The 19,972-nt window shown below is 48.8% G+C and overlaps 1 protein-coding gene across 1 annotated transcript in view; it reads right to left on the bottom strand.

Annotated features, from left to right (window-relative positions):
* PTPN6 (protein tyrosine phosphatase, non-receptor type 6) overlaps positions 1 to 15,432 on the bottom strand; it is a 50,984-nt gene extending 35,552 nt beyond the window's left edge. Inside the window, exons 1-2 of the mRNA XM_018553180.1 lie at positions 15,377 to 15,432; positions 14,911 to 15,105 (exon numbers count right to left, since the gene is read on the bottom strand). Of these exons, the coding sequence (XP_018408682.1) occupies positions 14,911 to 15,105; positions 15,377 to 15,432 (251 nt within the window). The remainder of the gene's footprint in view (positions 1 to 14,910; positions 15,106 to 15,376) is intronic.
* Between the last annotated feature and the right edge of the window lie 4,540 nt (positions 15,433 to 19,972).

Genomic DNA, 19,972 nt, shown 5'->3' with positions numbered 1-19,972 from the left:
TGTTGGGATTTGTATTTAAAGCACAGCCAGAGGGCCGCAGCTGCCCACCCCTGCCCTAGACCAAAATGAGCACTTAACCCTTGCAGTGCTGGGGTAGCCGGAGTTCTTCTTTAAAGGAGAACTATGAGGTGAGTGCTTTTCACTCACCTCATAGTTCTAGCCGACCTGTGACAATGAGACTGTCACAGGTCGGCTCAGTAGATCGGGAGGTGAGCGAACACATTCCGGCGTTCGCTCACCTCTCCATCCTGTCACAGCCCTCTGCCATGACAGGGGAGGGGCTGGATTCCCCCCTCCCCGCTCCGATCCGCCAGCGCTGACTGGAGGAACGGACCGGGAAGGGGGCGGGTACAGCTGGCTCTGCCTCTAGATAGGCAGAGCCAGCTGTCAGTCACGCAGCTGGGCGGATCCAGACATAATTGTCGGGATCCGCTTCAGCTGCGGCGTCTCAGTATAACGCGAGCTACAGGTATAATGACCCTAGGGTGACAGGAGGACACTAGTTTGTGTCCTCCCGTTAACCTAAGGAGAACTATGGGGAAAAGCCTTAACCCCATAGTTCTCCTTTAAGACCTCTTCAGACCTATACATTTGCAGGTAACACCCCCAATGCACAAGTACAAAAGGTGACAACAGGCACAAGCTACAGCGCACCACAATGCACATCTTGTTTGTTGATAGGGGCCCCTTGACACCTATGTATTTTAATGCACATTATTTCATGTGCATAGGTATACCATTGTTTTCAATGGTCCCTATTTACATCTGTGCATTGCCCGCACAGTAACATGCATGGTAACACATGATATGCACCTTGCCAAAGCGCTTCAACAAACATACGTATGGAGGCACCACAAGTGCCAACCCTTTGTGGTGTTGTTGCCAGCGTTACATTGAAGAAAATGGCGCCATGGTTCTTTTGATTGGTCCCTCTTTGGACTGTTCCAATGGGTCATCAAGTTGGAGTATGATCCCACTTTGTGTGTTGTGGTCTATTGCATTGAAGAAAATGGCGCCAAGGATCTTTGGACTGGTCCAATGGGTAATCAAGTTGGCGTATGATCCCAATTAACCAAATAATACGCAGAATGGATTACTTATTGATCCTTCATATCATTCAGTTAACCCCCCCCCTGCCCAATTTTACATTAAACGCGATAGATGGCTCCATACAGAAAACAACTATAGGATTCTATAGGAGGCTAATGCAACACACGTTAGTGCACACCGCTTCGCATGGTACCACTCATCCTGCATTGCACCCTAATGATCTTATGAATATAGTAGGAGCTGGGGGACCTGCGTTGTAGTGCACCACATTCTGAGAATTGCATTAAGATGCAGGTTCAGTGTTTCCCGCATTGCAGTGTGTTGGCATTACCGCAATGCCAGCGAATGCGGAGCACAATTAATTGAATTAGGACAGCCCAAACATTGCGAATAGGCGGCCAATGCATCTAGAATCAGACAAGCACTATTTTGAGCTGCTTGGAGTTCACCCGATTCCTGCTGACTTCTGTAGAAGGAGCCTGGTCAAAAATTGTTGGCTGAATGGTGACTGGAGCCAGTTATTTGCAGTCACTGTTCAAATGTTCTGACAGTCGCAAGGGCCAACTGACAGAATACCATGGCCTGGTGGGGGTCTGGGGCTGAGAGCCTGGATCTTATAAGTGAAAATCAGGCCATGTAATACTGACATCCATGTTACATACTCCTGGATCTGACTTATAGCTCCAGGCTCCCAGCTTCCAGTCCATTCGATTTTGTGACAAGTTGATTAAGCCCAGATGAAGGGAGATTATTTGTCTCCCGAAACGCATTGGCTGCCTTTTGTCATCCTTTATTGGAAGCAATAAAACAAGTTTCTGGACTCCCAAAATGTTTGGTGCTAATTCTGGCTTGACTTTGGGTTGCCACCTGTCCCGGATTCACCTGGACAGTCCAGGTTTTGAGTCCTGTATGTGCTGTTTCCGGGTTTCAGACCAGCTGAAACGCAGACACAGCACATACAGGACTCAAAACCTGGACTGTCCAGGTGAATCCGGGACAGGTGGCAACCCTAGCATGACTATACATAGCTTTCCCAAGCAGGGTGACCCCCTATACTAGGGGAGAACCCCGTTTTGTGGGTAGCTGCCGATCCTGGGCCACTGGGCCAAAAGCCAAGAGCTCCAGCGCCCCTCCCCCACACTTCCACTTAGAATTTTTTTTTCTGTCTGTGCTACTGTTGCAGATTTTCCTTCACTTTCTGTTTATAGCAGGACACGAAGTGAGGAGAAATCACTGGAAGTTCCAGCTGTAGAATTTGTTTGTGTAATATTTATGTTTTGCAGATTTTGCCCCTTCTCGCTGAATACAGTATTGTGACAGTCAGGCATCGCAGCTTATGATTTTTCTTTCATGACGTTCTTCATGTTTCTCAGGTGGTTTCGCATTTCCTGATATCTGCAGTCATGTATAATAATTAACAAGGTTTGGTTTATCACCTGCCACTAATCTGTCAAATGGTTGTCACCTTATGGAATAAACAGTGTGAGCTTTGCTGGGGTGCAAATCTTATATAAATGCAATATACATAGTAAGGTAGTTGGTCTGGGTACAGAAAGGCCGGGCTGACCTTGGCCTCATTAAAGAGGCAGCCTGAGGCTGTTACCTCAGGCAGCATCTCTTTGGGTTACATGAGTGGCATGGCTGCATGTTTGCATTGTGCCTGCCACCCCCTTTACAGCCAGAGCATCCCAGGTTGCTAGGAGCCAGGTGGGGAGATGTGTAAGGGTCACAGAGATCTCCCCGCTCAGCTCTCAGCAACCTGGGATGCTCTGGCCGGCGTCCCACCCAGCTCCTGGCAACCAGTCACATCACTGGTTGCCAGGAGCTTGGTGGGACGCCAAGCTGGGAAGGGAGATGCAGAGGGCAGTGTCATTCCACCACCAGCAACCCCCTCCCCATCCTCAGGCAGCAAAAAGGCTAGGGACACCACATGGGCAGACCTTTATGCAGTCGAGGCGCCTGCCTTGTGCCTTGGCTGCTGTATCGGGGAACGCAGCTGGGGCCCTCTTGGTGTAATCCGTGGGGCCGAGTTGTCATTTTGACAGCTGGGTCCTGTTCTAAATGACAGCAGCTCCTGTATGAAGAAATCCTGGACGCAGCAATTCATATTTATAGCTGAGCTCCGGGGGGCTCCCTCCACACTGCAGGGGTTAAAGGTTTGTTTTTGTCTAGGGTACTTCTAAATGCAGTTTAGTTGTACTTTTTATTATATTTCTCGCTCACACAGGCTTCGTTCTCTCATCCTCAGGAGGCTGCTTCTCTTCGGTCGCACGCACTCTGACGTCATCACCTACAGTGTGCTCCTGCATTGAACACAGTTACATAGTATTTGAGGTTGAAAAAAGACACAGGTCCATTGAGTCACATGAGAACACCGAGGGCCCACAACCCAGAGCGTTGGATGGAAGAGGCAAGCGTTGCTGGGGGGGAGCGAGGGATAAGGTCAGTAAAACTGCATTTAGACAAAAAGGAGCATTTAACTTTTGCAGTATGGGGGTGGGGGTGGGGGAGGGGATACCACTATAATGGTAGTAATGAACTTTCCCCCGGAGTTCAGCTTTAAGCCCCCATTCACATCCAAGCGTTTTGCTCTTTGTTTCCCGAAGTGCGACAGCTCAACATGAAGAATCCCATTACTTTCAATGGTGCGTGTTCACACCCGAGCGACATGTTGTCTTTCGCTTGCAGCCCAAAAAAGTACATGAGCTTCTTATTGGGCAGAATGGAGCATTTTAGCCCCATAGACTTCAAATGCGTACAATGCTTTCCATTGGCTGAAACAAAAAGCTCAAGCTTGAAAAAAACACGATGAAAAAAACGCATGTGCTTCTAAATCTCCTCTACTTATTATTTTTTTTGCATTGGAGCCTGCAGGGCATTGCAACCTCAATCAGCGGATCACGGGCGCAGTGCACAGGCTCCTGCAGACTGTTCCTGCAGCCCCAGGTCAGTGGTACGGACAGGGCCGGATTTCCCACAAGGCCAACCAAGGCTGGGCCTCGGGGGAGTAGGGAGTAGAGGGGCAGCAGGGGTGTGGAATTCCTATCTCCCGATGCCCGGGACACGCAGTTCTGGGCGCCGGGCGGGTAGTTATTTTCTTTTAGTTATTTAGAGCAAGCAGAGCTAAATGTACAGCAGGGAAGCCGCCGCTTGTTTTGTACAAGTGATCTCGGCAATGTCGCCGAGATCACTTGTATGCAGCCTGCAGGTCTGCCATTCTCCATGGGAAGGTGGGGTTGGCGGGTAGGGGGGTGCATTGAGGAACCTGGCCTTGGGGCAGCAGAAAGAGTAAATACGGCCCTGGGTAACCTCCAGTTATGGAGCTGGAAGTGGCTATCAATGGACTACAAGTACAATGATATCACGCCGTTGAGACCCTCTGCTGCGGTGCGGTGGGGGTTGCAGAATGGCCCCATGTACCATGCTATACCCTAAATATGGCTGGAACCTGGTATGAAATGCAGAATTAGCCTTTAAAGTAGGGGTATCCATACTATCCAGGAATCGAAAAACAAAGCCGAGGCCACGTATTTGTAAAAACTGCCCGCATTGTAATGTATGGGGACGGCCGGTTATCTATGGGGATACGCTGCCAGCAGAGAGTACGCAACAGCAGGGCCAGAGCCTTTCACAAGAGCAGCGTGTATGGCTGGCTTGTCAGAAGTCACATGATGGAAACTTTGGTGACAAATGATTTCAAAACAGTGCAGAGAATTTTCCAACCGCAAGAAGGAAGCTCGAAGGGACACAGGCGTGTTTAAGCTGGTGCAGAGCGCAATGGCTGTCTGGAGGGTGCAGTGGCCCAGCAGCAGTAGCTTAGTGCAGAATATGACTTTCACCACCACTCACAGTAGAATGCTGCAAAAAGTGGCCCTTCATCATTAAAATGACCCTGTCTGGGGGGTAAAAAAAAGTCTAGTGACCTGTGATGTAAAAGGCCGTCCAAAAGATAATTCGCTATATAGCAGAGCTCCTGGTACCACTCCCTGCTGGCCACTATGGCCCCCCCTGCTGACCCTTAAGTAGGAGGAACCACAGCATCCAGCGGACCAGACCCATGGATCCTGGAAGAAATGTAAGTATATTGATCCTTTTTAAAAGGTGGCTCCACTTGGGGTGGGGGGTAAAGGTCAACCTGTAAAGAGAGGCCCTAATGCTTAGGTGTCCTACCACCTTTTGTGGATTTGAAGAGATACAACTGACTAAGGGCAGGTTCACACCATTTTCCGGAATTTGATGTGAACCTGCCTGCAGTTCCAGTGCATTCCAGACCAGAGAAAATGAGACATGCAGTATTTTTCTGGTCTGGTCCGGGGACGGACTGCGCTGGTGTGAGCAGAGGCCAAAAATAGCATAGGGATACATTAGGATACATTTTGGGTCTGGAAATGATCTGGATGTGGTGTTAATGGGCCCTAAAGACTCTTCAGTCTCTGACACTTCCAGGAGTGTTGGATGCCTGATCCCCCTCTGTGCTCCATGGTTCGATCTGCCAACCCCTGCACATTGTTGCAGCAATGTAAGGGCCAGCCTATACTCAGAAGGGAGGGCAAAAGGGCCAACCAAGGTTGTTGCTGCTCTGTTTTTGCCCAGTTGGCAGCTGAGGGCAGGGAGGCGACCAAGGAACCATGTAAAGGGGGTGACTGCATGATGGAGTATTGCCTACTTCAGGGGTGTGTGGGGTTGGGGTGTTTTGTCACAAAATGTGTAGGGTTTAGATGTTCTCGATGTGCAGTATGTGACAGAACTCCAGTTTCAATGGGAATAGAAGCATCAATATGAACTAACTTTCCATGGCCTTTGAAACTGAACCCAGGCAGATACAAATACAAGTCACCAAGGTGGCACAGGCCTATGGGTGTCCTTATACAATGTTTTCTAGTGACATTGGGGTTGCTTGTTACCAGTTTAGATGTCCACAATACTTATCAGAGACCTTTTCTAATCATTCTAAAATGGTGTCACCCAAGAAGTTGACTAAACATGGCATCTCAGCCCTGCAACGGTCACTGAGCAGACCTGCACCAAAACCAGACCTGGTGGTTACTATGTTAAGCCTCCCATTATATATATCTATACACACACTATAATACCACATCCTTTCTTTCAAGAAACAGTCTGAGAGATAAGAACTTCATCCTGTGCCAGAAATAGCTTGTCACCGTGTTTCTTAATGTACAGTTTACCACCGTGTGAAACAGTGCTGTTGGTTGTATGGGCAACTAAGATCAAACTGACAAGGGTTTCAAAAGATCTTCCGGCCTGGGATAAAATTAAACGTTTGGTTTAAAAAAGAAGACTTTAAATGGAACAAATATTTTCATATTCAAGGTGTCAAATGCGTCCAAAAATATGTGTTAATTCCAAAATTAGAAGACTTATAAGAGTTATGTACTGTGTACCTAGAGGCTGTCTTGACCTTGCACTGGGTCCTACTGAACTCTTTTTCTGCTGTCTTGGCTTTCTCCAATTTTTCCAATCCTTTCCTTCCCTCTGCAGCTCCCCGCGCCTGTTCCTATGGCTCTCCTGTCCCCTCTCCCTGAAGCCAATCTAGCCGAACCCTATAGCCTGACTCCCTCAGAACTTAGCCCAAACCTCTAAGTTCTTGCCTCGGACTGGTGACCAAACTGCAACCCTTGTGGACTAACCCTACAACCTTCCATTTTCCTGCTGTCCTATTACTCCCAGCACCTAGCCCAGACCCTGAAGCTTCTCCCAAGAGCCTGGTGACCAAACTACAGCCCTTGTGGCCTAATCCTACAACCTTCCATTTTCCTGCTGCCCTACTACAACCAGCACCTAGCCTAGAACCTGAACTTTCTCTCCAGAGTCTGGTGACCAAACTGCAACCCTTGTGGCCTAACCCTACAACCTTCCATTTCCCTGCTGTCTTACTACCCCGAACACCTAGCCCAGACCCTGAAGCTGCTCCCTAGAGCCCAGTGACCACACTGCAGCCCTTGTGGACTAACCCTACAACCTTCCATTTCCCTGCTGCCTTACTACCCCCAGCACCTAGCTCAGACCCTGAAGCTTCTCCGCAGAGCCCAGTGACCACACTGCAACCCTAGAAGCCTAACCCTACAACCTTCCGTTTTCCTGCTGCCCTACTACCCCCAGCACATAGCCCAGAAACTGAACCTTCTCCCCAGAGTCTGGTGACCACACTGCAGCCCTTGTGGCCTAACCCTACAACCTTCCATTTCCCTGCTGCCTTACTACCCCCAGCACCTAGCCAGACCCCAGAACTCCTCAAAGCCTGGTGACCACACTGCAGCCTTTGTATCCTGTCAGCCTCTCCAAACCCCAACAGGCTTTCCAGCTACATCCATACCAGCCTCAAAGCCTGCTGGTACAGATAGTAAAGGGAAATCCAAAATATTTGAGTTGTCACAGGAACAGGGAGTGATGGTAAATCTTCCAATGCAGGAAATGAGGGGAAATCGTTCAATGCAGGAAATGAGGGGAATCTTCCAATGCAGTAAGTGAGGGGAAATCTTCCAATGCAGGAAATGAGGGGAAATCTTCCAATGCAGGAAATGAGGGGAAATCTTCCAGTGCAGGAAATGAGGGGAAATCTTTCAATGCAGGAAATGAGGGGAAATCTTCCAATGCAGGAAATGAGGGGAAATCTTTCAATGCAGGAAATGAGGGGAAATCTTTCAATGCAGGAAATGAGGGGAAATCTTCCAATGCAGGATGTGAGGGGAAAAGTTTCCAATGCAGGAAATGAGGGGACATTTTCCAATGCAGGAAGTGAGAGGAAATATTCCAATGCAGGATGTGAGGGGAAATCTTCCAATGCAGGAAATGAGGGGAAATCTTCCAATGCAGGAAGCGAGGGGAAATCTTCCAATGCAGGAAGCGAGGGGAAATCTTCCAGTGCAGGAAATGAGGGGAAATCTTCCAGTGCAGGAAATTAGGGGAAATCTTCCAATGCAGGAAATGAGGGGACATCTTCCAATGCAGGAAGTGAGGGGAAATCTTCCAGTGCAGGAAATGAGGGGAAATCTTCCAGTGCAGGAAATGAGGGGAAATCTTCCAGTGCAGGAAATTAGGGGAAATCTTCCAATGCAGGAAATGAGGGGACATTTTCCAATGCAGGAAGTGAGGGGAAATATTCCAGTGCAGGAAATGAGGGGAAATCTTCCAATGCACAAAGTGAGGTAAACCTGTTATGTTGACAATTGTTTAAGAGGTGTATCCCCTGACTTTGGAGAGATCTCTTTTAACTTCCTGCTGTGCCTCTGTCACAGGAAAAGATGGGAAATCGCCCTCCAACAATATCCAGACAGGAAAAATCCAAAATAAGTTTTGCTCTACATACACTTTATTGGACTGTCCTGGATGGCAATACACTTGCACAGATTGATCATAAGTACAGCTCTTTGCTCTTTGTTCATAAAGTGAACCTGTACTCTATTATAAACATTTCTTGACCAGATATCCCTCTCCTGCACCCCAATTTTGTTTTTGGGACCATACTTTGGTGGCAGTGGGTGGAGCTTAGCGGCAAAGTCAGGAAAAGTCAGCCCCCGGTGAAAGAGATAAAACTAAATCAGAGAGGGGCACAACAGAAGTTAATAAAAAATAATAGCAGGTACACTGCGCTACTGCTCTGTCTGCTCTAAGGACGGACTTTGCATTTTAAAAGTTTAAAATGGGACGCGGGGCCACTTTAAGCTGAGTTCTGAATAATAATACTTTGTATCCTTCTCCGCTTCCAGGAAGGATGAGATAATGTTTGCTGTGAGTGCTACAATGTAATTACCATAGACTATACAGCACTCTGCTACATCACAGCAAACATCATAAAACATACTCAGAGCTCATCCACACGGGTGCAGAGGTCCGTGTACCATAAAAAAACATCCGGAACTCTGCCTATAGCACAAAGCAATGACAGGCTACGGCTGTAGGCTGGTAAACACTGCTCCGGGCGTGCACATCTGTACAGAATTGGAGTTAAACCCCCTGGACGCCGATGGTCTGCATCCGGGGATGCATTTCTGTACCTGTACGCAAGTATACACTCAAAGCCACATTTACTAGCGTACAGCTGCAGCCTGTCATTGATTTGCATAGGTGGGCTGTACGCAACACCTCCCAGGCTAGGGTTGCCACCTGTCCGAGATTCACCCGGACAGTCCAGTTTCTTGATTCCCGTGTCCGGGTTTTAGGCCAGCTATCACCCGTACATAAGGCACTAAGTGCCGGTACTGGCACTTAACATTTTTTGACAGATGCGGCTGCCGAGGTACCCAGCAAGAGAAGGATCTTAGACAGCAGCATCTGCCTATAGCCGTATCTTCCTGTGAGCCGTAGGCGTCTGTTAACACGAGCCGGCCCACGCATATCCTCCCCCGTCTTCTTGACACTACCCTGTCTGCCTCCAGATCCCTAGTGAGACACCGCACAGCCCGCACAGCACTCCTGAAAGCCTGCATAGCCCACCTGACACCCCACACTGAGAGCCCGCATCTCCCACCAGAGAGCCCACACAGCCCACCTTGAGAGCCTACGGTGTCCACATAAGAGCCCACACAGCCCTGGTAAGAGCCCACACAAGCCACCTGAGACCCTGGGGACAACAGGGCACCACCACGGAACAACAGAGTATGTGGCTTCAAATTATTTTGTATTGCTGTATAATGTATTACTGGGATTTATAGTCCTCTATAGCCGGTCTCCTTACTCCCTCCCCTGGCTGCCTCTCCTCGCTCTCTCCTCTATATTCTCAACGAAAAAAAATGCAGAGCATGGTGCTAGAATGTTCGGGTTTCACTTGAAGAAAAGGTGGCAAGCCTATCCCAGGCGCAGAGATCTGGTTGTATTTTATGGTACATGGACCTCTGTGCCCACGTGAATGAGCCCCTAACCATACTGAAAAGCCATACAGACCCTTCATGAAGGAAAGAGGAAAGGTCTTTGGGAAAATGGGGGTATGTCTTTTTCATGTTTTATTATGGGCTTCATGTACAAAACCTCCAATGGTGGGAATGTCATTTGCATGATTAGCACCCCTAGATGGCGCTAATGAGTATAGGAATGTCATCAGCACCCTCTAGGGCAGTGGTCGCCAACCTTTCGGACCTCATGGACCACTAAATTCATAATTTTAAATCCTGCGGACCACTAATATGAATTTAAAATATATATATTTTTTTTTCGCCCGGGTCATATGCCCCCCCTAGCTTCAGCACTGCCCCCAACCACCCCCGTGCATCCCCTTCTCCCACACTGAGCCACTATTGCCTGGCTTCTCCCCACTTTTTCTATGTCCCACAACCTGCGCAGTCCGGGTACTGACGAGATGCCCCGCCTCCTGCAGAGCCCGCAATGTACTGAGAGCCGCGCATTCCTTGTGACAGCCGCTGCTTGAGTCAGTGAAAGGCAGCCCCGGAGCCTCCGTGCCGCTTCAATGACGGCCCAGCCTACACGGCATCAGAGGGGTCTGGGGACCACCAAAATTTTTTCGCGGACCACAAGTTGGCGACCGCTGTTCTAGGGGGTGCTAGTGGCATGCGGACGTTTTTTACACGAAGTCCTATGTGTACTAAAAATATTGTTTTGATTTTTTGAAGAATCGGGCCGGTAGGGATAAGTTAACCGGTAATCAGTGTTTTGATTGGATGCGTGCCACAATGTAGCAATTGGTAAAGGTGTAAGCGAGTATGTTGTATAAATATTAATTTCATCATGCTCACGTTTTCGGCTCGCGTTGTTGTGAGATGGCCGATCTGCACACGCTGCCAGCGTTACACTTACAGCTAAGAACAGCTTAAAAATGACATCTATGATGCAGTCTGCCAATAGCACTATCGGAGCAGTTTTTGTTTTTTGGAGTCCCCCGTAACATAGATTTATTACCTGTTGATCCTGCCAGTAGATCCCTTAATTTTCACCCTTAAGTCCAAAAGGCTGAAACGCGTCAGCGGTGGGTGGTTTGGAGGCAGGGTACGGAATACTGCACATTATGGGAACTTAATAAAGTTTTATCTACAATGATATCAGGGGGTGCTCGGCTTTTCCTTGAGTGTTACTGCGACATATGGCTTGTGGACCGGCTCCTTGTTGGCCCAGCAGATGGGGAGGGCTATGAGGGTTTGGAGCGATCATAACCCACATATATTTGTTACTGTGCATTATACGCGTCACATGCATTAGTAACACACTTCAGGGTGACAACTAGGGTTGCCACCTTTTCTTCAAGTGAAGCCCAAACACTCTAGCGCTGCATGCAGCAATTTTCAGGTGGGCTATGCGGGCTCTCAGGTGGCTGTGTAGGGTCTCAGGTGGTCTCTGCAGGCTTTCAGGAGTGCTGTGCGGGCTGTGTGGTGTCTCACTAGGGGTCCAGAGGCGGGCAGCATGTTGTCAGGAAGACAGAGATGTTTACAGGCACCTGCGGCTCGCACGAAGGCTGCTGAGGTCCCCAGCAAGCACGGGACCTCAGGCAGCTGCATCTGGCAAAAAATTGAAAGTGCCCGGCACTTAGTGTCTTGTGTCCGGGTGTCAGCTGGCCTGAAATTTGGACACAGGACTCAAAAACTGGACTGTCCTGGTGAATCCCGGACAGGTGACAACACTCACTCATTGTACTGTATAACCATGGCTTATTTTTTTATATAAAATAGAGTTCTGCTTTAACATGAATGAGCGCACTAAAATGCCACAACTTCTACATGTACGTCCCCATGTACGTCCCCTCGGCCTGGAGATGTGCTGACATTTAAAGTTCATGTAGAAGCTTCTTTTATAGAAGGTACGTCCAGTGTTTGTTTCTCATTGCTCGCTCAGCACTCACATAAATATCTCCTTTGTGGTGTTTCATTGGGAAAGTAAAGACTTTTTTTTAAAGAATGAAGCACAGAAGAGCTTTCTCAAAACAGAAGACATTTGCATACCCGAGTCCATCACAAAAGGAATTGGGATCCTTCCTCATTTCAGAATAATGGGTGAAGACATGCAAATCCTTTCTTTATGCTCCCGGGCCAACTGTACATCCAACACCGCGGGCGTACAGCCCAGATACAGCCTTATATTATAGATCTGTTGCAGGCGTGTTGGCTATCATCAGTGCAGTGCATGAAAACCATGGCTTGTATAGAGTAGGGCTTGGGGAGCAACAAGGAGGTATAACCTAAGAGGTTAAAGCAAAGGTAGGCAAACCTAAGACTGAAAACAGGAGACTTTCCATAAAGCAAACTTGGCATAGCTCAACAGACACCACTCCGGGATGTACAGAAGACCTCCGTGGGGAGCATTTACAAATCTCTAATATAATACTAAAAACATGGAAGAGTAAGAAAGTCATAGTCATATCATTTACATCATTGTGAGGGGTATCACATAGTAATTACATAGTAATTACATAGTAATTACATAGTATTTGAGGTTGAATAAAGACATTAGTCCATCAAGTCCAACCTATTAGGATCTCATTCTAGGAGTACCCGTACCCCTGTATCATGTCTACTCATAGAGGCCCAAATGTGCTCCCTCCATGAGCTATAAACTACCTCACAGTATAGGTTGCAGGCCCTGTCCTTTTTGCTCCTGATGAAGCTTCTGGTGTGCTTACCCCTTGACTTGGATCTGGTGGGAGCGTACATGTGTACAGCAGGTATGCAGTCCCAGGAACTCAGGGTGGGGATGGTAGGAGCCCCTCATAATGGGCACAGCAGGTGTGCAGACTCAGAAACTCAGCACAGGGATGGTGGGAACAGACCCAGGAACTCAGCACAGGGATGGTGGGAACAGACCCGGGAACTAAGCCCAGGGATGGTGGGAACAGACCCGGGAACTAAGCCCAGGGATGGTGGGAACAGACCCGGGAACTAAGCCCAGGGATGGTGGGAACAGACCCGGGAACTAAGCCCAGGGATGGTGGGAACAGACCCGGGAACTAAGCCCAGGGATGGTGGGAACAGACCCGGGAACTAAGCCCAGGGATGGTGGGAACAGACCCGGGAACTAAGCCCAGGGATGGTGGGAACAGACCCGGGAACTAAGCCCAGGGATGGTGGGAACAGACCCGGGAACTAAGCCCAGGGATGGTGGGAACAGACCCGGGAACTAAGCCCAGGGATGGTGGGAACAGACCCGGGAACTAAGCCCAGGGATGGTGGGAACAGACCCGGGAACTAAGCCCAGGGATGGTGGGAACAGACCCGGGAACTAAGCCCAGGGATGGTGGGAACAGACCCGGGAACTAAGCCCAGGGATGGTGGGAACAGACCCGGGAACTAAGCCCAGGGATGGTGGGAACAGACCCGGGAACTAAGCCCAGGGATGGTGGGAACAGACCCGGGAACTAAGCCCAGGGATGGTGGGAACAGACCCGGGAACTAAGCCCAGGGATGGTGGGAACAGACCCGGGAACTAAGCCCAGGGATGGTGGGAACAGACCCGGGAACTAAGCCCAGGGATGGTGGGAACAGACCCGGGAACTAAGCCCAGGGATGGTGGGAACAGACCCGGGAACTAAGCCCAGGGATGGTGGGAACAGACCCGGGAACTAAGCCCAGGGATGGTGGGAACAGACCCGGGAACTAAGCCCAGGGATGGTGGGAACAGACCCGGGAACTAAGCCCAGGGATGGTGGGAACAGACCCGGGAACTAAGCCCAGGGATGGTGGGAACAGACCCGGGAACTAAGCCCAGGGATGGTGGGAACAGACCGGGGAACTCAGCACAGGGATGGTGGGAAGAGACCCCGGAACTCAGCACAGAGATGGTGGGAACAGACCCAGGAACTCAGCACAGGGATGGTGGGAACAGACCCAGGAACTCAGCACAGGGATGGTGGGAACAGACCCAGGAACTCAGCACAGGGATGGTGGGAACAGACCCGGGAACTCAGCACAGGGGAGCCCCTCATAATGGGCACAGCAGATGTGCAAACCCGGGAACTCAACAAAGAGAAGGTGGGAGCCCCTCATAATGGGCACAGCAGATGTGCAAACCCAGGAACTCAGCAAAGGGAAGGCGGGAGCCCCTCATAATGGGAACAGTAGATGTGCAGACTCGGGAACTCAGGGCAGAGATCTCCCACATACAGTCCCTAACAGAGAACAAATTGTGATGTGGTTTACATCTCCAGCAATTAATAAATTAAATATCCTTTTGCATGGACTGACTCCTTAAAACTTAATTTGCCCATTAGTAAACCAACTTTGTGGTTCAAATGGGCCAACTTGGTGAAAGCCTTTGGTGGTTTGGCACACAAATATGGTAAAGAAAGCAGACATGGCAGTAATGATAGCGTAATCAAGATACTCAAGGTTTCACACAGCATCACCTCCCTGGTTAACAAGACTCTGTTGCTTTGCCTATTCATGGCAAGGTTACAGGTTATAGCCTCCCACCTGCCGAAACTCCTCTTTGCTCTACTCCCCCCTCTGCTCCATTCTTCCATCAAAGTCTTCTGGATATATCCAGTACTTATGGGTATGGAGGAGGATCAGGTGTCCTCCTCTCCTTCTTCCCAAGATGCAGTCCTTGGGACTGAATGGCCCACACATCGGGGCCAAGTTTTGCCCCTTGAGGGAAGGGAAAAGTCATTCATTCTGTGTAAGCTCAAACACCTCCTGACACGGGACTTACAAAGGGGTTGGTGTCCAAGCTGCAACCAAGGAAGATGGAAGAATCACCTTCAAGGAATTCCAAGGAATTTTATTGCAAGAGAACCTGTCATATAAGTTTAGCTCTCAGAACGGAAACATTTATCTTGAGGAACACAAGCTACTCCGGACTATTTCTTCTTGACCACTTAGAACCTTCCAGGCTGCCCATTCATTAATGCTCTTCCTGTCAAATCCTTATTAACTACAAATCTCGCTATGGAATGAGAGGACTCACCGCTCGTTGGTGGGGTCGGCGCAGTTCAGCGGGTATTTCAGCGGGATGGAGGTTCCGTCAGTATCCTGTAGACACTCGTGCTGTCCTGTGTAATATTCCACCAGCTCAGACAACGTGGCGAACTGTTCACCGCCATACAAGTCGTAGTAATCGCCGGTGTTCTGTATGCGGATGTGTGTGACCGAGTCTTCCAATCTGGGGGGGGCAAACAAATCAGTTATTGTTAGTACAAATTATATACATTGGTATTTATTATTGTGTTCTCTTACTACCCCAACGTATCTATCTATCTATCTCTATCCATCCATCCATCGTCACATCCTAAGTAGTCCCCTGCCAGCATCTATACTTTGCTCTCTGCAGGGAATCAGTAGTCTCTCTGCAGAGATCTGGCGGGCCTCCCAATTGAGTCACACCTATAGCCCACTGATTGGACAGCCCTAACTCAGCAGGGGGTGTGTCAGACCTCTGCAGAGAGACCACAGCTTCAACACATGGAGCAACGGTCCTTCTCCACAGCATGTCGGCAGGGGATCATACTTTTCAACTCTGTGGCGGATTTTTAAAGCAAACACAGACTTCTGTTGTGATGTATTTATGAAATCGAGCTTCTAAGGCCTCGTTCACACCAGACACGGTGCGTTCCGGCCCGATTCTGGCCAGAACGCACTGCCTCGCATTGCGGACGGCTCACTATGTTGTGGGGCAGGAGGGGGCGTGGCGGTCCATTGTAGTGAATGGCACCGTGGCTCCCGCCGCACGGGATCGCAAGGCACATTATGCTTGCGGTCCGGTCTACTGCGAACAAAATAGTGCTTGCAGCATGGTGGTGGGCTTTATGTACTCCATGTACGGTAGGAAGGGCCCTAATCTCGTGACTGATGTGACAGCCAATCACAGGAACACCCATAGTAACATACATCCCATCACAAACAAGACCGGAATCCCAATGTATTCAGAAGGGTGCTGGAGTCACCTGCAGATGTCGCCGCGTGGGTCCAAAGTGCTTGCAGCATTTTCTTCAGACCGGACCGCAGGCATAATGTGCCTTGCGTTCCTGTCCGGTCAACCACATTGTGGCCCGGAGGGCGTGGCTACGGTGCTATTCACTTCAATGGACCGCCCCTCCTGCCCCACAACGTAGTGAGCCGGCCGCAATGCGATGCAGTGCGTTGTGACCAGAATCGGGCCGGAACGCACTGCGTCTGGTGTGAACGAGGCCTAACTCTTCACAATTCAATACACATTCGAAAAACAAACTAAAAACCACATTTTTCACAACTCACGAGCACCGCTGACCAATCAAAGGACCCGAAGAAAAGTTATCACTGCAAATACCATGTCTGGATCCTTCATCGTAAATGTGTCAGAGTTTCGGGTTTATTGCTCCCTCACAACTGATATTCTTTCCGTTGTATACGGATCCCGGAATCGGTCCGGACACTAAAATAGCATTATATCCGATATCTTTATTTTAGCAGGAGTGTCTATTTATAATCTCTCCATCTGGAGCCGTGCAAGAAAATATTTTTATCACTTCCGAAAAACACATGGAAGGTGTTACCGACACAGATAAATATTGATGTCGAAGTCCCCACGGGATGACAGAACGCTTCACGCCGTGTTAACATGACGCGTGTGTGCGATTGTGAACTTGTATGTATTAATTGTTCTTACTAAAAATAGATCCAACGGAAAACTTGTAAATAACATTGAGGTTCGGAGAAAGAGCTGACAGATAGGCCTCTAAATGACACGACAGATCCCCGGAGGCTTCTGAATGTAAACAAGCTGGTGGGGATCCTGCGTGACATCATTGACCAAATATGGTCATGACCATATATGGTCAATATTGAATATTCTTACAAAAACTAATCAAGCGGAAAACTTGTAAATAACACAACGAGGTTTACAGATTGGCCTCTGAATGACATGACAGACCCCCGGAGGCTTCTGAATGTAAACAAGCCAGCGGGGATCCTGGGTGACATCATTAACAAAGCATGGACATGACATCACCCAGGAGAAAAATAAATCTATTTCTATTTTGACTAAATATGGTCATGATCGTATTTGCTCAATATTGATCATTCTTACTAAAAACGAATTAAATAGAAAACTTGTAAATAGCACATGGAGGTTCGGCAAGCGGGGGAACAGACTGGCCTTTAAAGGAGAACTATGGGGTCAGTGTTTTTCCCCATAGTTCTCCTTAGGGTAACGGGAGGACACAAACTAGCGTCCTCCCGTCACCCTAAGCTCAGTATACCGCGAGCTACAGCTCGCAGTATACTGAGACGCCGCAGCCAGAGCGGATCCCGACTTAGACGACGGGATCCGCCCAGCTGCGTGATTGACAGCTGGCTCTGCCTATCTAGAGGCAGAGCCAGCTGTACCTGCCCCCTCCCCCGTCCGTTCCGCCAGTCAGCGCTGGAGGAGCGGGGAGGGGGGAATCCAGCCCTGTCACGGCAGAGAGCCGTGACAGGATCGAGAGGTGAGCGAACCTGGTATGTGTTCGCTGACTTCCCGATCTACTGAGCCGACCTGTGACAGTCTCATTGTCACAGGTCGGCTAGAACTATGAGGTGAGTGAAAAGCACTCACCTCATAGTTCTCCTTTAAATGACACAACAGATCCACGGAGGCTTCTGAATGTAAACAAACCAGTGGGGATCCTGGGTGATACCACTGACCAAATATGGTCATGACTATATATGGTCAATATTGATTATTCTTACAAAAACAAATCGAGCGGAAAACTTGTAAATAACACATGGAGGTTTGGCTAACGGGAGAAAAGAAATACTTCTCCCCTATGCTCCTCAGCTCCACCTAGTGGCCATAATAGAAATAAATACTTATCCCCTATGTTCATCAGCTCCACCTAGTGGCCATAATAGAAATAAATACTTATACCCTATGCTCCTCAGCTCCACCTAGTGGCCGTAATAGAAATAAATACTTATCCCCTATGCTCCTCAGCTCCATCTAGTGGCCATAATTGAAACAAATACGTATCCCCTATGCTCCTCAGCACCATCTAGTGGCCAGAATAGAAATAAATACTCATCCCCTATGCTCCTCAGCTCCATCTAGTGGCCATAATGCGGTATTACACGACATTGCATTCAACCGGAAAATAAAATATAGAATGAACGTTCGTTTTTACCTCTATGTGGACATAATGAATGATCACAGAGACTCACATGGGCGAATGGCTCTGCGAATTGTTCATAAATAGACCCCTAATTGTAGCTTGAATGCAAGCAGATCTCTTGCAATACCCATGTACAGCAGTACTGAAGCCAAGCCAGCCTTCTACTGTTAAGTACAAGCACAGGTGTTGATGGTTTCACTCGTCAGCATATACCAAACACTGAAATATCACTTTTGGCTGGACTGGCCCTTTAATTGCAAAACCTGCAATAGGTCACGTGAAAATAGCGGGATTTCTTGGTTGTGAATGAGCAATATCCTCCCAGGTTGCCCCTATCTCAGCCCTGTAGTGGACCAATACTGAAATTCAGCATTGCCTAACAGGTTGCCTCACACACTCACTAAAAGAAAAGTGAACAAAAGCGAAGTGATTGAGCCATGACAGGACGGGCCAACGACGGACTCGCCACCCACCCTACCTTCTATGTGTCACCCACCCTATCCTCTATGTGCCAACCACCCTACCCTCTATGTGGTTAGAATTTCAGCGAATTTCCAGGAATCGAATAATATTCTAACAGTGTATGGCCAGCTTAATGTTTTAACTTAATAATCGCATAACTAATCGATTTTGAAAATAATCGTTAGCTGCAGCTCTACCTGGAACCTCACCCCCCCGGCTCCATTATGCTATCTGGTCTACTTCATGGGCCTTTTCCTTCCAATCTCAACTCCCTTTTCCCTCTCCTCTTTTGTGACCCCCACATGGTGCCCAACCCCAACCTCTTCCCTATTCACTCCAAACCCCTCCTCCTTATCCCCCCTGCCTTCTCCATTCCCCTACCTGCCTTTTTTTTTATTTCCGGTTTCTCGGTTGGTATGAATATCATCCTTTCATTCCCGTCTTTCATTCCTTGGGAAACTCCACTGCCCACCCTACCCTCCATATACCCCCCACCCCCTACCGCCCACCCTACCTAAATACTTCTCCCCTATGCTCCTCAGCACCATCTAGTGGCCATAATAGAAACAAATACTTATCCACTATGCTCCTTAGCTCCCCCTAGTGGCCATATTAGAAATAAATACTTATCCCCTATGCTCCTCAGCTCCACCTAGTGGCCAGCATCCTGTCTCATTACATTGTCTACACTTACAATAAATGTGATAGAGGCCAGAAACCAACTATACTCTATATAACTATGTATGATTTAAAGCTGAACCCCGGGACACACATAGATTGTCCTCATCCAAGAGTCATGTGTATTTTTCTTGGTGAGCTTTGTGTATTTTTTCCAGATCTCTGCAGTAATCCAGTGTGGGACTTGGATCGTCCTGTAATAAAGAGCGGTCACTGCTGTTCTTTCTGGTTGTGCAGGGTGACTGGTCATGTCTCTGCCCCCTCCTGTAATAAAGACCGGTCACTGCTGTTCTTTCTGGTTGTGCAGGGTGACTGGTCTTGTCTCCGCCCCTCCTATAATAAAGACCCGTCACTGCTGTTCTCTCTCCTTGTACAGGGTGACCTGTCTTGTCTCTGCCCCCTCCTTTAATAAAGACCGGTCACTGCTGTTCTCTCTTATTGAGCAGGGTGACTGGTTTTGTCTCCATTCTCCTCCTGTAATAAAGACCGGTCACTGCTGCTCTCTCTCCTGCGGCAGATACGCCCCTGAGGGTGACTGGTCCTGTCACCGCCCCCTCCTGTTGTTGCCTGTAGTGGGTGGAGCCTGCTGGGTCTCTCCCACATCTCTGCTCTCTGCACAGGCCATGTACAGCACAGTGATGATGTCACTACTACTTTGACAAGGTATTATCTGGGTTTGCAGAGGCATTTGGTGCCCACAAAGTGGGTTTATATCCTTTGCGGCTATTGAGGAATGTGACTCAATGAATGCCCGGGGTTAAGCGC

The sequence above is a fragment of the Nanorana parkeri genome, unplaced genomic scaffold (genome assembly GCF_000935625.1).
Source record: "Nanorana parkeri isolate BGI_ZX_2015 unplaced genomic scaffold, ASM93562v1 scaffold113, whole genome shotgun sequence".
NCBI lineage: Eukaryota > Metazoa > Chordata > Amphibia > Anura > Dicroglossidae > Nanorana > Nanorana parkeri.
This window is presented reverse-complemented; position numbering and strand designations above follow the sequence as displayed.